General features: G+C 25.3%; 1 protein-coding gene across 1 annotated transcript; it reads left to right on the top strand.

Moving 5' to 3' along the window:
* The first annotated feature begins 96 nt into the window (after nt 1-96).
* LOC122498048 (serine-protein kinase ATM-like) lies at nt 97-18,388 on the top strand. The gene is made up of 17 exons (XM_043605564.1): nt 97-233; nt 309-424; nt 612-749; nt 1,886-2,267; nt 2,413-2,763; nt 4,833-9,320; nt 10,064-10,390; nt 10,526-10,831; nt 10,920-11,472; nt 14,010-14,482; nt 14,757-14,980; nt 15,074-15,190; nt 15,460-15,615; nt 15,752-15,897; nt 15,973-16,079; nt 17,664-17,930; nt 18,199-18,388. The coding sequence occupies exons 2-17, from the start codon at nt 347-349 to the stop codon at nt 18,372-18,374; spliced, it is 8,289 nt and encodes a 2,762-aa protein (XP_043461499.1). The 5' UTR covers nt 97-233; nt 309-346; the 3' UTR covers nt 18,375-18,388.
* The last annotated feature ends 223 nt before the right edge of the window (nt 18,389-18,611 follow it).

Here is an 18,611-nt window from a genome sequence, read left to right on the forward strand (position 1 = left end):
CACATATATTTTCCCGCGAAAATAGAATTTTTGAATTACCGGAAATAAATTCTGTCCACATGATCACGTGCTTCTGCTTTGTGTCAACTGTCAAATGTTTATATTCTCATTGTTGTACCGCTGTTAAAATGAGAGAAAATAAAAAAAAATATTATTATAATAAATAAACAATTTTTAAATCGTTATTATTATTTTAAAATGTGCCAGGATATAAAACTCTGAAGTGTTTTTTAGTGAGTGTACATTTTCTAAGTATATATTGACGTCAAAAGGGTCAAAAGTGATTATAGACGTAAAATTTTTTTTAGGTTAGGTTTATGAAAAGAAACTTTATCAACAAAATAAAATGTCTATCTCAACCGTCTCAACAGAATTATCAACATTTCTATATGATTTAAAATATAAAAAAGTCACAGACAAAAAGGTATGTTTTATTTTTATTTAGAGTATTTATTTTAATTATTAAACACATTTTGCGTTTTGTTGTATTAATGTTCCTTGTCAGTGGAAATACCGGTTTTTTTTTCTGCGCAATTACTATACGATATTTATTTTCTACCATATTAATTATATTAATATTCCTTCATTTAATATTTGTAAATATTTTGCAGCTTGCTATCGATAATATTTTAAGTTTCTACGAAAATCCAGATGTCATTAAAGAAATTAGTTACAATACTGTGGAAGATATAGCGGACAATGTTACATGGAATCAAATAATGAGTACAGTTCAGCAGATAATAATTGATGTAAGTGTTAAAAATGTTAACTATTTATTTATTTATGAAAAGTACTGGAAAGATATTCAGTTTCTAAAATGCATAAAAATTATCTTCATAAATAATAAAATTCTTCGCAAGAATTTAATTACAATTTTAAAGACTTTTTACAAAAAATCTATTAAAGAATTCAATAATCTTCATAAATAACAAAATTCTTCGCAGGAATTTAATTATTTTAAAGAATTTTAGTAAAATTCTTTATGAGAATTGAATTATTTTAATAAGTAATAAAATTCTGCGAAGAAATTTAATTATTTAAAAAAATTTTAATAAAATACTTCACAGAAATTCAATTACTTTGAAAAATTTATGAGAATGGAATTCTTTTCCTAAATAGTAAAATTCTTCGCAGAAATTCAATTCTTTTGAAAAACTTTGTATAATTCTTAATAAGAATTCAATTATTTTTTGTAGAATTTTAATAAAATTCTTACCAAGATTAAAATTTTTTTATAATTAATAACATTCCTCGATGGAATCAAATAATTTTAAAAAATTGTAATAAAATTAAATTATTTAAAAAACTGTTCAATTTATTATTTCGAAAAATTTAAATAAAATTCTTTTAAAAATTCTATTATTTAAAAAAGTTTTGACAAAATTCTTTACAAGATTTAGTTAATGAAATTTCAATTTTTATAAAATATTCCTATTCTTCTTAAGAATTCAATTATTTTCACAACTAATACATTTTTGTTATGGGAATTTAAATATCTTCACAAAATTTAATAAAATTCCTGGTGAAATTTCAATTATTTTCAAAAATTTTCCTCATTTCAATTATTTTTAATATATCTATTTTAATAAAATTTTCCAAAAGAATTCAAATATATTCAGAGAATTATTTTGAGAGTTAATCTTTATTACCGGGAAATGACCGTAAATTTTTTTTATGAAAAAAGTGGCAATCATAATTTAAAAAAAATTAAAATGGGAACAGAAATTGTTTTATTTTAAAATTAAGAAATATTCATCTAATTGTTAACATCAATTGTACCAACATTTTTTTATTTTAATTGTAATAATTTTACAACTTTTATTTTATCGTAAAATATTTGAAATGTGTTAACATTCTGTTAATATTGAATTTGGAAATTTTTCAGGAGGGCATGGGAAAATCGGGTCCGAATAGAATTAAAATTTCCGATTTAGCGCAGAGAACGTTCGAGAATTCAAATATGATGCTGACAAAAATGGATTTTTCAACAGTTGTTGCGGAAATATTGGAGAAAGAAACATACGCCTATTGTCATCGAATTTATTTAAAAGCACTGCCAACGTATATTCTTCCCGTTTATGCTTGTCGAGTGAAATTTTCATCGGATAATTGGCAAAATTTATTGCGAGTTTGCGTGAATCTTTATCCAAATCAAACAACATCACAGGGCAAAAGTTTGTTACTAACGACAATTTATTCCATCGTCAATTACTGTTGTTTAGAGTCACACTTGACTTTGGTTTTACCAAAATTTCTCCCTGTATTAGGTAAAAAGAAATTATTTTTTAATCTATTTTAAATTTCTATATTTTTGGTTTTTATTCTTCTTTTCGTATTTTGTAATTATAAATTTTTTTTTCAATTCTAAATTTCTTTTATATTCTAATTTGCCAAGAAAACTTTTTTTTTTAGAGGAAATTTTCAAGAGTGCCAAATCGGATCAAATATTAGCAGATTCTGCATTTCAATTAGCAGCGAAAGTTTGTCAATTAATTGCAATTGATGAACGAAAGGAATTGTGTGATTTTGCCGAAAAAATATTGCCAAACATTGTATTTCTCGAGGGACGAGAGGAAAAATATGTTTTATTTCTTATTTTAATTGAAGTGCACAATCCAAATGGTGTTACTTTCAATGATCCGGTTTTTTACGCTCGAAATCCAAAGGAATGGCGAAATATTCTGGAAAATATGTTTTCAATGATTATGAAGGAAGCGCGAGCGGAAATTTTGTCTCAACCTTTCATTCATTTTGCCACGGCAGGTAAAAAAATGAACAGCAAATTATATTTTTTTTCACAATAAATTAATTTTCTTTTTAAGGTTTTAAATTTTTAAATTAATAAAAATCTAATTCCGTGCTTTGAAGATTAAAAAATAGAAAAAATTATTTAATTTAAATTGTTTTTAATTCAAAATACTTCTTTTATTATTTCATTTTTAATTATAATTCTTATATAATTTTGAATCTAAAAGAATTGAATTCTTATAAAAAAATGTAAGTTTAAGTAAAATTTTAAAATATAAGTTATTTATTACGAGAAATTTAATTAAAATAATAGTAAATTAATAATAATAACAGTTTTTAAATAATTGAATTTTACTACAATTTTGATAAATTATTTAATTCCATCGAGAAATGTTATTAATTATAAAAAAAATTTAAATCTTGTTAAGAATATTTTTAAATTCTACAAAAAATAATTGAATTCTTATTAAGAATTATACAAAATTTTTCAAAAGAATTGAATTTCAGCAAAGAATTTTACTATTTAGGAAAATAATTCAATTCTCATAAATTTTTCAAAGTAATTGAATTTCTGTGAAGCATTTTGTTAAAATTCTTTAAAATAATTAAATTTCTTCGTAGACTTTTATTACTTATTAAAATAATTCAATTCTTGAGAAGAATTTTATTATTTATGAAGATAATTGAATTTATGCAAACAATTTTATTAAAATTCGTTAAAATAATGAAATTTCTTCGAAGAATATTATTATTTATGAAGATACTTGAATACTTGGTAAGAATTTCAATACAATAATTCTAGAAAATAGTTAAATTCCTGCTAAAAATTTTGCTATTTTTGAATTTGAATTTGAATTTTTGAATTTGAATTCCTTAGAAGATTTTTGTCAAAATTCTTTACAATAATTACAATCTAGCGAAGAATTTTGTTTTTTATTAAAATAATTGAATTTTGCAAAGAATATTATTAAAATTTTTAAAAACAATTGATTTTCTGCAAAGAATTTTGTTATTTGTGAAGATAATTTAATTCTTGTGAAATTTTTTAACAAATATTTTTAATAATAATTAATTTCGAGCGAAGAGTTTTTGTTATTTTTGAAAATCATTAAATTTCTTCGAAGAATTTTATTATTTATGAAGATACTTGAATTCTTTAGAAGAATTTTATTAAAATTCTTGAAAATAGTTACAATCTAGCGAAGAATTTTGTTATTTATGAAGATTATTGAATAATTTAGAAGATTTTTCTCAAAATTGTTCAAAATAATTAAATTCCTGCGAAGAATTTTATTATTCATGAAGATAATTGAATTTGTACTAAGAATTGTATAAAAATTCTTTAAAATACATAATTAAATTTCTTCGAAAAATTTTTGTTATTTATGAAGATACTTGAATTCTAAAGAAGATTTTTATTAAAATTTTTTTAAATAATTACAATCCAGCGAAGAATTTTGTTATTTATCAAAAATAATTGAATTTTTGACAAGAGTTTTATTTAAATTTTTAAAAATAATTGAATTCCTGCAAATAATTTTGTGACTTATGAAAATATTTGAAATGTTGAGAACAATTTTATTAAATATTTTTTAAAATAATTGAATTCCTCCAAAAAAAATTCTATAGATTATGAAATTAATTGAAATCTTGACAAGAATTTTATTTAAATTTTCAAAAATAATTGAATTTTTCCAAAGAATCTAATTAATATTGTTTAGAAAATATTCCAATTCTCATAAAGAATTTAATTAAAATTTTTCTAAACAATTGAATTTTTGCAAAGAATTTTTTGTCAAGTTTTTAAAAATAATCGATTTCTTTTGAGAAAGAATTATTTTATTCAAAATAATATTTTATTAATAATAATATTGAATAATATTTTATTTAAAATAATTGAATTCCTCCAAAAAATTTTATTAATAATTTTATTAAAGTTTTTGAAAATATTAAATAATTACAATTAATTAGTAAATTCTTATAGTTAATAATTTAATTTTGTAATTTTTGATCTAAAATTATTCCAAGATTGAAATTTTATTTTTATAATTTTATTTTATAATTAAAATAATTTTTTGTTTCAGTTTTTCGACAAATGAGCAAGCTTCCAACGAACGAACAATTAGCAATTTTAAATACTGAATTCGATGGCGAATACGCGCAACCAACAAAGAAACGTCGCTTAAATATCAATACTGGAATTCTCCTTCACACCATAAATGGAAAGCAGACAAAACTCGCATGGCCAATGATACAAATTTTAGCCAATGTTCTCGAGAAATATCCCGATACATTTGATTTCAATGAATTCATCGAACTACTTCGAATAGTGAAACAAAATTTTGCGAAATTAACCGAAAACAAATATGCCCTCGACAGTTTATGTCAATTAGCAAAAAATTTATTGTCAGTTCATGAAAAATTTGCCAAAAATGATAAAATTGTGGATTTAAAAAATTTCACAAGTGAAATATTGAGTTCGTTACTTCGTTGTTTACCTTCAATTGAAAACGATCAACACGGACATATTTTGATACAATCGTTAATAGTTGGTGGAAATGTGACAAATTACGACACACTTCTTCGTGCATTCGTCACAAGAACAATGAAATGGTCATCGAATAGCGTTCGTACTTTATTTCTACTCTGTCGTCATGTTCCATTGCCAGAGAAAATTACCCAGACGGACAATAAAATTGTATCATTAAAACGTCAAATTATCAAATGGTTGTTAAATATACCGTGGGAGATGAATTTCACCGAATTTCCTCTTTATGAACTCGGCGAAATTCTCTCTTGTTTTCCCCTGAAAACATGGTGTAAAGATTCCGAAGAAAAAGAGGATCTTACAATTTCGATTCAATACGAAATGTGTCTTTTAGACACTGTTCGACAATTATCACTGGACGATATAAATAATTGTCATGTGTCACAAAATTTTCCCGACGATTTATTCTCGAGGGGAGAAAAAAGGGAAAAGGAGAAGAAGACTGATTCAAAATCACCAATATGGCAAAAGGAGGAACTCGAATTTATAATTGGGGAAATTTCCCATTTCCTTCAAGAAGGTGATTTGGATATTTCGTCAATTGGTAAAAAAATACTCAAGTGTACGATAGTCGCGCGAACAATTTCCGCCTTTGAATCAATGAACTTTGAAAATAATTGTCTTGCTCTTCTTTTTGATACACTGGAGGGAGTTTTTAATTTTTTGGAAAGTGTCGATTTCACAAAGCAACGGCTCAAAGATCTGGAGGTGATTCTAAACGCCTTGAGTGTTTTTTTTCAAGTCAGTTATCACGATAAGGTGAGCGAAATAATTCTCTCGAGTATCAGTCAAGAATCACTGAGTTGTATTTACAAAATTTTGACTATCGAACAATTTGCATTTCACGAGAATTCAATGTTTTGTTGTCCGAATATCAACGAGACTTTGGCGGCCGATTTTCCGATTGAATCGTCATTGACGGAACTGCCAAAGGAAGCGATTTTAAAATTAAAAGTTACTAGAACGCTAAAAAATTACGCCTCACTGACGATTGGATCGAAAATGAATGAAATACAACAGGAATTAATGAGGAGTCTAATAGGCAATAATATCAGTGAAATGTCCACGAATATCGATATTAAAATCGCGACACTTATCCTCGAGGTCGTAAATCGTGATTTGGTCCTCGAAGAAGATATTCTTGAATATCTAATCGAATATCTGTTACTTCTCTTCTCGACATTCTACCGAAATTCGAAGATTGTTCGCTACGTTCTGAAAATTCTCCCAATTTTCTACAAGCAAGTAACGAAGATCGGTTTGTTCTCCGAAAAATTTCAATCTATCCTTTTGGAAATCGATCGCAACATTAAAAAGCACTTATATGGTTCTCAAGTTCATTGGGAATTTCTAAAATCAATAAAAAAAATGTTCGAAATTGACGCTACGTTCAAAACTCTCTCGCAGGATATTTCAGTTATTGAACTTATTCTCAACTATGTGGAGAGTCCCTTTTTTTTAGTTCGTCTAGAAACGGCGATGTGTGTCTACAAAATATTCTCCTCTCAACAAATCGATTTCACATGGAAGAGATATTTTTACGAGAAGCTAATGCTAATACTAATCGACGAAACGGAGGAAAATTTACTCCGATCCCTATCAATATTCGCCGCAATTATCAGCGGCAATAATAAATTTCAAAATCGTATTCTTCAAATTTTACTCAAGTTAAAGAACATCCCGATTGAGATGATTAAAAAGTTGTTAAAAATCGGCAAATTTAATCACGATTTTCTCCTTCTCGAATGGTGTTCAAATAAAACGTTCGACACATTTCCCTGGTCAATTATCGACTCTTCGTGTGAATCCAAATTTCCGGATATAATTCACATTCTCCTCATCACAAGGGACAAGAATTTTGATCAAATAAAAGAATACTGCGAAAAGTACCAAATAAATTTCTCCCAGGAATATAGGAAACAATTTCCGAAAATATTCGCATGGCTTTTGTTTTACATCGCCCGAGGGGAAAAATGGGCCGGGGATCTTTTGCAAAAATTGAAGAATATGGATCAGTATGGAATTGAAGAGAATTTCGAAACAATCGGAAAAGAATCTTTCGATCAACTAATTGTGTTTCTTCTGCAAGGTTTCGACGACGAAGAGAATTTCGAACTTATTTTTCAAGTTAGTGTCACGTTTTCCGAATCAATACCAATGAGATTGAAATCGAAGGAAATTGAAACATGTTTCAATTTAGTACAAAATGAACTACTAGATCGAGGGTTAATTAAATATTTACTAAGTGCCGGAGAATTTTTACAAAAAATACTAATGACTCTAACTTGTAATATCTACGAATCTAGGGAATTGAAAGCATTTCACCAGTATGTTTACTTTTCCTCTCTATTACTGGAAGAATTAAAGAAAAATTCTTCGCAGATGGAAAACTTTATAATTCGAGATATTTCTTACACGTTGCTGCATTTAATGAAAACGGAGCTCGTCGATTTCTCCTGTCAGTATTTTCAGAGATTTCTCAAAGAAATCCTCCCGGAAAAATCGGAGAGTGTTAAGGAATTTTTTCCGGTTATTGTCCGAACTCTAACACCGCTAGTCGATCGAAAAACGTCCATTGCCCTAAGTTTACTAAATTTTCTCATCGTCGAACAAACCGGGAATTTTTCGGATTGTATCCAAAAATTGAATTCCTTTCCAAATAATCCCCTCTTTGATGAAATTCGCCAAGTTCACGAGAGTTATAAAACAAAATACACCCTTGCGAATGAAATCAACGATTTTTTGCACTACACGGAGGAAATTAATTTACCGAGTAACGTGAGTTGTCTTTTATTGCTAAAGGGAAAAATTCAAAAGAAGAAAACCGAAGTGAACGAATTGTACAAGAGTTTGGAGAATTTACGTTTCGCCGAAGATTCCGATTCGAGTATTTTACATCAGTTAATTTATCGTCTAGTGAAATTGACCGAATCTTCAGATTTAAATGTCTCCCAGGAAGCTGTCAAATGCCTCGGAATATTGGGTCCAGGCGATTTAACGACAATGATTCTCCATCAAGAGAAAATGGAAATTCGTGAATCGAACGATCGATTTGAAACTCTAACTTACAAGATATTAATATTCCTCTCGAATCACATAATCGACGAGAATATTGAATTGAGAAAATCTTCCACAACTGCACTTTATTCGGTAGTGAATTCACCATGGGGGACAAAATTAATGAACGGGAAATATCGAGCGACTTTCGAGAATAATTTACACCAAAAAGAAATACGACTTTGCGTTGAACGAATCCAACCGTTTATTATCGTCAATAAATCGAAAAATCGTCTTGCAATTGAGAGAGGAAAATTTCGTAGATTAACAAATTTGGACAATCATCTGTGGAATGATCAAGTGAATATTTCCTATTTCGACTGGATTTCTGAATTAACCTGTTCAATTGCGGAGATATTCACGAATTTTTATTTGGAAAATTTAATACCAATATTTCGTGTTAATTTACAATTTTGCGAGGAAATATTGTATCGTGTCGTTAATATTATAATACGTGACGATGCAACGTTAGCCTATGATTTTTGTAATTGTATCAATCAATTTTTTCGCTCTAATTCAAAAATGGAGAAATTTCGTAATCACGATTCAATAAGATATATGTTGAATTTGGTGAATTTTTTGAGAATACAAGACGATGATGTGATTGCATTGAAATTTGATTATTTACCAATTGCTAAGGCGGCACAATTATGTTCGGCGTATTTCACATCAATAATGTACGTTGAATTGTGGTGTGAGAATTTTTTAAATGGTAAACGTGAAATTGAAAGTTCACTGTTAATTGATAGAATTTATCATCAAGATCCAATTCAGGGGAAAATTGTCAAGGATATTATTCGTGATGCGAGTTTAAAAATTGGTGATCCAGACGCTGTTTTTGGTTGTGGAACTTATCATCTTAAAGATCGTGAGGCAAGATTGCAATATTTCGCTGATCTTCAACAATGGGATCAAATGGTAGTTCTACAGGATTCAAAATTAACGAATGGCTATGATTCACTTAGTGGTGAGACAAAAATTAATTAAACTTTATTTTACAGTTGAAAGCATAATTTAATTTTGCAAATTTTAATGAAATTTTCGAAAGTAATTGAATTTTTCAAAAGACTTTCGTAACTTATGAAAATAATACAAATCAAGGCGACGAATTTTGATTAAAATTTTCGCAAATAATTGAATTGTTCCCATAAGTTTGATTAAAATTATTGAAAATAATTAAATTCTTTCAAGAGATTTTATTTTTGAAAATAATTAAATTATTAGCAGGAATTAAAAATTTTTAAAAAATAACTCAATTTCATCCAATAAATTTTATTGAAATTGTATTCAAAATAATTAAATTTCTCTAAATTTTATTATTTCCGAAAAAAAATTAAATTCTTGCCACAAATTTGATTTTTTTTTCGCAGGAAATTGAATTATTTTCATTTTGATAAATTTCTTTACAAAATTTCAATTATTTTTTATTCAAAATTATAAAAGAAATTAATAAGAATTTATGTAAAAGAAGCTTTTTTATTTCAAAACAGTTTGGTTTATTTAATTTTTTTTTTAATCTTCAAAGCATTAAATTAAAATTTCAATATTATAAAATATTAAACAGAAAAATTATCAAAAAAATATATTTAAAAACCGAAGATTAATTCTAGAAATTCTAATAAAAATGAAAGTAAATTAATAATAAATAAATTATTAATAAAATTAATAATCAATAAATAAAAATAATCTAATAATTAAAATAATTTTCAGGAATGATGAGCGCCTTGGAAAATTCCGGTTGTCAATATCTTTTGGGACAATTTATAAAAACTACGAATAAAGGTGAAGAATCGTCTGAAATTGATGATTTTCATTACGAATGCGCTTGGCGACTCGCCAACTGGAATTGTGTGACATTGAAAAAAAATTGCGAAAATTCAGAAAATTCCAGCGACTTTAATGTCGATAGGGAAAATTTTTCCTTTCATCACTACAAGTGTTTGAAATCATTTCACGAAGACGATTTTCTCGTATTAAAATCATCACTCGAATCTGCACGATCAATTATTATTAAAGATCTACGAAACATCAGTTCTGGTAAATAAGAAAGCTAACATTTTATTTTAAGAAATATTTTTTTATGTCTAGGTATTATTATTATTCTCTAATAACCAATAATATTTGAATTCTAATAATTTGTTATTTTATTGATTTATTTTTTCTTTTTTTCAGAAAGTTGTAAAGCCGTTTATCCGAGTTTAACAAAATTGCGAATGCTCCAGGAAATTGAGGATCTAAGTTCAGTCGAATCGCAAAATTACGAGTTAATAATTTCCGACTGGAAATCACAGGATTATATTCGACAAAGTGAATTTCAATATATTGAACCACTACTCTGGCAACGAAGTGTCTTGTGTAAAATACAAGACAACTTTAAAACAATTCCCATTCTAAAGGAATCTCTCATTGAATTTTATTTGGAAATTGCTGAAATTGCATCGAAACAGGGATTTCTGAAGGAAGCCGCACGTTCATTGGGTAAGAAATTAAAATACAAAACAAAAATAATATGAATAATTTAGGTAGAAAAAAAATGCAAATTAAAAACAAAAGACAAATTTTTCAGGCACTTTGGCGAAAGAAGAAGGACTCTCGTGTGAAATTCGTGATCAATTACACTATCAGGAATCATTGCTGGCTTGGATGAATAAGGACGAAGGATTGGCGCGTTCGCTATTGAGAAATTTACTAAATCAGACGAAAAATAATTATCGTCTTCACGCGGAATCGTTGCGTGTTTATGGAAATTGGATGGCAGAGACGCAATCCGGTAATCGGCAAACAATTTTAAAGAAATATTTAGAGGCAATAAAGATATTTATGAAAATTGATGAACCATCATCGCAAGACTTGAGGAATTTGAATAAAACACAAGCGGCATTGGCACGTTTCGCTGACGTTCATTATCGACAATTAAAGGATTACATGCAGTCCAGTGATTTTGATAGTATGAGAAAAATGGCCGAAATGTCCTTAGATTCGCATAGAAACGAATTGGCTTATCAGGATCGCGATGTGAGAATTGCATTCGCAAAAAATAAACGACAAACCGTAATTGACGCATTATCACTCGAGGAGACGGAGAAGGAGAAAAATTATTATCTCACCATGGCATTGCAGTGAGTATCTTTTTTTTCTATCGATTCATTTTCTATTGATCTGTTTATATAGAATATGGTTGCCACAGGTCAGGGAATTCAGGGAAAAGTCAGGGATTTTTATTAAAAGTACTGGAAAAAATTAAGTTTTTACAATTATTACTTAGAAATTATTTAATGAATAATAATTTTACTTAAAAATTCAAAATTAATTGGATTTCAAAAGAGTTGCTTTTACAATCTTCATATAAATAGATAAACTTCAAAAATTTCAATTTGAAATTTTAGAAAATTTCAATATTTTTAATAAATTTAAATAGAAATTTTAAGAACAACTGATTACAGAAATTCAATTATTTTCAAAAGTGATAAACTTCTTCGCATAAATTCAATTATGTTCAAAAATTAAAAAAAACTTCTCGTCAAAATTTAAATTTTGATTATAAATAATAAAATTCTTTTCCTAAATTCAATTATTTTTCAAAACTTTCCTCAATTCAATGATTTTTTATATATCTACTATTTTAAAAAAATTTTCCAAATGAATTCAATTATTTAAACAAAATTTTAATAAAAATTTCACAGGAATTCAATTACTTACCAATTTTTTATAAATTTCATGGAACCAATTCAATTATTTTTAATTTTTTGATGAAGTTTCTCGAAAAAATTCTAATATATTTAGAGAATTGAAAAAAATAGTTCTGAAAAATTCAATTATTTCGAAAAATTGAAAAAAAATTCTTTTAAAAATTGTATTATTTAAAAAATTTTGAGAAAACTTTTTACAAGATTGAGTTAATAAAATTGCAATTTTAAATTGCAATTTTAATAAAATTTTTCTATACAATTCAATTATTTTTAAAACAATTCTTCGTAAGAATTCAATTATTTTCACAGATAATACATTTTTTTATGGGAATTCAATTATTTAAAAAAATTATAATAAAATTCCTGGCAAAATTTCAATTGTTTTTAAATATTTTTCCTCATTTCAATTATTTTTAATATCTATTTTAATAAAATTTTCCAAAAGAATTCAAATATTTAAACAACATTTTAATAAAAATTTCACACGAATTCAATTACTTATCATTTTTTTTTAAATTTCTTCGCACCAATTCAATTATTTTTAATTTTTTAATGAAGTTTCTTGAAAGAATTCAAATATATTCAGAGAATTGAAAAAAATAGTTCTGAGAAATTCAATTATTTCGAAAAATTTAAATAAAATTCTTTTAGAAATTCTATTATTTTATAAAATTTTGACAAAATTATTTACAAGATTTAGGTAATAAAATTGCAATTTTAATAAAATTTTCCTATACAATTCAATAAGAATTATTTATTAATTCCTATAAGAATTCAATTATTTTCACAAATAATACATTTTTTTATGGGAATTCAATTATTTAAAACAATTTGAATAAAATGCTTCGCAAGTAATCAATTATTTTCATAAATAATAAAATTTTTCTCTAGAATTCAATTATTTTAAAAAAAATTTAATAAAATTTTTCGTCAGATTTCAATTATTTTCAATTCTTTAATGAATTTTCTCGATGGAATTTGAATTATTTTTAAAAAGTTTTAAATAATTCTGAGAAATTCAATTATTTAAAAAATTTTAAATAAAATTCGTTGCAAAAATTCAATTATTTTCATAAATAACAAAACTTTTATCGCAGAATTTCAATTATTTTTCATACATTTTTAAATAAAATGATAGAAAATTGCATTTATTCTTGAAATTTCTTTTAAAATTCTCCGAAAGAATTCAATTATTTTTAAAATTTTTTATAAAATTCTTGATAAAAATTCAATTTTAAGATGTATTCAATTATTTAATAAATTATTTATTTTTGTATTTAAATAATTGAATTTTCGTAGAATTTTCTAATAAAAATTTATTTCAAAATGAATTTCGATTGAAATTTGAGATATAATTGAATATTAAGAGCATTATAGCGTGAATTTTTGAAAATAATTGAATTTTGAGAAGGTTTTAAATTAAAATTTTTGAAAATCTGAATTTTTTGTACTTTTAACTAACAATTGTGTAGAATTAATATTTTTGAAAAAGTTTTATGGAATTTTTTAAAAATTATTTCAAGTTTTTATTTTTTAATATCTATTTAATTATGAAGAATTTCCGAATAATCGAAATTTCGTAAAATTGTAACAATATTTTTATATAAAATAATAATTTTATCACTGGGTTATTTTTATAATAATATTCTTATTGGTTGTTGAATTTCAAAAAGGTTTGAATTTGACTCTTTTGAAGAATTTTAATTCGTATGAAAAAATAATAATGATTAAATATTTATTTAAAAAAGAAGTTATTGATGTTTTTGAATAATTTGACTTTTGAAGAAATTTGTAAATAAATGTAATAGAAATTTTTTATGAGTATCTAATAATTTTTGGAGTGAATCAGAATATTATTCAGAGTCAGGGAAAAAGTCAAAATTTTATCTGCAAATCAGGGAAAAACAAAATTCAATTTTTGTCACAACTCTGTAGAATTTTTATTAATACACTTTCTTTTTACGCAGATTTTACGTGAAAACTTTACGTCAAAGCGAGGAGCATAATTTCATTATTTTCCGTGTTGTTTCATTGTGGCTTGACAATATTGCTCTAACGAAAGTAAATGAAATTTTAGACGAATATTTACCGACAATTGCGAGTTATAAATTCATTCAAATGCTACCGCAATTGGCTGCACACATGAGTGATGAGGATGATGAATTTTCAATGAAAATAAATAATATTTTGGAAAGATGCGCTCTCGATCATCCATTTCATTCGTTGCCAGTTCTATTGGCATTGAAACATTTATATGAGGATACAAAATTCACGTCCAATGGTACAAAGCACAATAAAATTGAGGCGAGAGTTGTTGGCGCAATGAAATTAATTCAAAAACTTTCGAAATCGAATAAAATTAGTGGAATTGTCCGCGAAATGGAACAATTGGCACTCGCTTTGGTTCAATTGGCTTATGTCGAAACTCCCCGCGCAACTCGTGAGTATTTTTTTTTCTTCTTAAAGCGAGAAATAAATAATCTTTCAACAATTTTACAATTATTTCAAGTAAGAATTTTATCAAAATTTTTAAAAATACATAATTGAATTTCTTCGAAAGAATTTTGTTACTAGTGAAAATAAATGAATTCTTGCAAAGAATTTCATTACATATTTTTGAATATAGTTTAATTTAATTTCTAATTTGAGCAGGAAGAAATGAACGAAAACAGCAGAAATTTTTAATAAAAAAAATTTTTTGACAATTTTCACAGAAAAATGCAATATTCCTCGAAATCAAGATATTTTAAAAGTGAAAAATTTTGAAAATGCAATTGTACCCACCATCACAATGGATGTGAGGCCGAATAAAAATTACGAGGACGTAATTGGTGTTAGTAAATATTTAAATACCTTTGAATACGTCGGAGGAATAAATGCACCGAAGAAAATAATTTGCGTTGGAACTGACGGAATCGAAAGGATACAATTAGTGAAAGTAGGAATATTTTTTTAATTATTGAATATGCGAGTTTTTTCTTCCTTAATCAAATTTTTGTTTAAAATATTTTGTTCCTCTATTTTTTCGCAGGGTAAAGATGATCTTAGACAGGATGCCGTTATGCAACAAGTATTTTCCGTCATGAATTTATTGCTAAAAGCGAGAAAGGAAACGAAACAACGAAAATTAGTTGTCAGAACTTACAAGGTTTCAATATTTTTATTTTCTATTTAAATATTTTATTATTTATGTAAAATAATTTGTTATATTTCTAATTTCTTATTTATTTATTTATCTTAATTCATTCTTTTCAAAATTTATCAATTTTTTTGTAATAAGAAATACAAAATTATTAAAAAATTGCAAAACAGTAACTAAATATTTTTTGGTACAATTTTTTAATTGTTTGCCTCTTTTTTTAAGACAACAAAGAAAAATTTTTTAAATTAAAAAATTGATAATTTATCATTTTGTAGGTGGTTCCGTTAACTCAAAGATCGGGCATTTTAGAATGGTGCGAAAATACTAAGCCAATTCAAGAAATTCTGATCGGTACGAATAAAAGCATTGGAATTCACAAAAAATATTATCCGAACGATTATTCTGTGGCAAAATGTCGAGCAATAATGGAAGTGAGTCTTAAAAAAAAGTACTTTATCATTAAAAAGTATAAAATATAATAAAATTAGAGTTTTTAAAGTATTTTGTTGTTTTTTGACAGAATTTTTTTTTTGTGAATAAATTGATGATTATTTTTTTTTTTTGAAGGGATCATTGAAGCGATCGAATGATTTTAGACTACAGGCGTATATGAATTGCTGTAAAAACATGACGCCTGCTTTCCATCATTTTTTCATAGAAACTTATTTGTCACCCGAGACTTGGTTCGAGAGACGACTCGCTTATACGCGAAGGTAAAATATTTCTTCTTTTTTTAAACAGATAATTTTAATTAATTTAAATAATTGAATTAAAAAAATTAATTTCAGTGTTGCCGTCACTTCTATCGTTGGCTACATCCTTGGCATTGGTGATCGACATTTATGTAATATTCTTCTCGATAAAATAACAGCGGAAGTTATTCACATTGATTTCGGTAATTTTCCTTTCAATTTAAATTAATAGTATAGCTATTCTTTCTATATTAATAATCGTTGTATTCCGGTAATCTGTTCGCAATTTGAATTTAGTTGTTTTTGTTTGCTTTTTTTTACCTAATTTTTTTACAGGTAATTTTTCTTTTTTCTTTTTTGAATATTAAAATCAATCAAATTCTCATTAAATGCTTTAAAGATTAAAAAATAATAAAAATTAAATATGAACTAAATTGTTTTCAATTAAAAATATTTCTTTTATAATTTTGCTTCTGAAATAATTGAATTCTTATTAAGAAATACATCCAAATTTTCCAAAATAATTAAATTTCTTGCCAAAAATTTAATTATTTTAAAAATAAGTCAACTTTTACTGCAAAAAATGTTGTTAATTATGTGAAAATAATTTAATTTTTGCAAAGAATTATATTATAAATTTTCGAAAATAATTTAATTTCTGCAATAAATTTTACTACTTAGGGAAAAAAATTAAATATTTTCGAAGTATTTAATTAAATTCTTTTTTTTACAAGGAATTTGATTAAAATTCTTTAAAATAATAAAATCTTTGCTAAGAATTTTATTTAAATTAATATTAAAATAATTCAATTCCAGCGAAGAATTTTGCTATTTATGAAAGTAATTGAATTTTCTTGACAACAATTTTGTTTAAATTGTTAAAATACTTAAATTCCTGCAAAGAATTTTGTTATTTATGTAAATAATTGAATTTTTGCAAGAATTTTATAATAATTGTTGAAAATAATTTAATTTTTTGGTTAAATTTTATTATTTATGAAGATAATTAAATTCTTGCCAAGAATGTTATAAAATTTTTTGAAAATAATTGAATACCTGATAAAAGTTTTGTAATTTATGAAAAAAATTGAATTCTTGTAAATAATTTTATCAAAATTCTTTAAACTAATTAAATTCCTGCGAAAAATTTTATAAATTATGATAATAATTAAAATTTTGTTCTGAATTTTATTAAAATTTTAGAATTAATTGAATTTTTCGTAGAATTTAATTAAAATTGTATTGAAAATTTATTCCAATTCTCATAAAGAATTTAATTACATTTTTTCAAAATAATTAAATTTTTGCTAAGAATTTAAATTAAATAATTAAATTCTTTAGAAGAATTTCTTTTTAAACTGAACAAAGAATTTTTCAAATATGTTAAGAGAATTGTGTCTGTTAATAATGGTAATTAAAAACTTGTAATTATTGTATTTTATTAAAATTGTATTGAAATATTGAAAATAATTGAATTCCTAGGAAGTCTTTTATTATTTATAAAAATAATTGAATTCATGAGAAGAATTTTATTAAAATTTTAGAAAATAATTGAATTCTATCGAAAAATTTTAAAATCTTATTCAATCCTTTCATGAAATTTTATTAAAATTATTTTGAAAATATTTGAATTCCAATAAAGATTTTTATTATTTATAAAATTAATTGAATTCTTCCAAGTTCCAACGAAGATTGAATTCTTCTAGTTAATTAATAATTTAATATTAAAAAAAAATACTTAACTTTCTTGAAGAAAATAACAAATTTTTTTTTTTGCTTTTTCCTAGGAATTGCGTTTGAGCAAGGAAAAGTGTTACCTGTACCGGAATTAATTCCATTTCGATTAACGCGTGATATTGAAGTGGCAATGGGAATATCGGGAGTCGAGGGCGTAATGAGACGATGCTGCGAGCAAACAATGAAAGTTCTTCGCGAACAAAAGGAAGTTATTGTAACTCTTCTTCAAGTTCTTCTTTACGATCCCCTATTCACTTGGGCGATAACACCATCATCAATGTGCCGAAGCAGCAATTCAATCCAATTGCTTGAAACTGGTAATTAAAAGTTTGAAAACTAATTCAAAATTAACAAAAAAGGTTTTCTTTAATTTTAATAATCTCTGAATAGTTTTAGTTCAAAAAAAGAAATTGTACTTGTCAAATTTCGCTTGTTTTTCTTAAATTATTAAATAATTAATAGAAACTAATTTAATTAACAGAAACTAATTTAATTAACAGTAATTCATTTAGTATTTAATTCTTAAATTGAAACATACTTCCATTGACAATTTTAGATTAATTAATAAATTTTAACTAATTTTAGATTTGGAGATAAATAAAATTGCCGAAAGGGCTTTGGTACGAGTGCAACAAAAATTAACAGGAATGGAAGAAGCAGTTCCCTCAAGTATCGAGGGACAAATTGAAAGACTCATCCAACAGGCAAGAGATCCATCGCTATTAAGTCGATTATATTTTGGATGGCAAGCTTATCTGTGATCTAATTTTACCCGTGAAAAAAAACAAACGAAAATCAAAATGAATCAAAACAGTGATTTTGTTCGAAAGCTTTAGTATTCTACAATTCTATTTTTTGACAGTATTACATAAAAAAAAATGCTCTCTTTCTAATATTAGAGATTCTCTTCTCTAATATACAATTTTTTTTTTAAATAAAAGATAAAAAAAAACAATTTTTCTACCATTTTTGTAAAAGTGTAAGTAAAAAACTTCATG

Source organism: Leptopilina heterotoma, unplaced genomic scaffold, assembly GCF_015476425.1.
Source record: "Leptopilina heterotoma isolate Lh14 unplaced genomic scaffold, ASM1547642v1 Lhet_141, whole genome shotgun sequence".
Classification (NCBI taxonomy): Eukaryota; Metazoa; Arthropoda; class Insecta; order Hymenoptera; family Figitidae; genus Leptopilina; species Leptopilina heterotoma.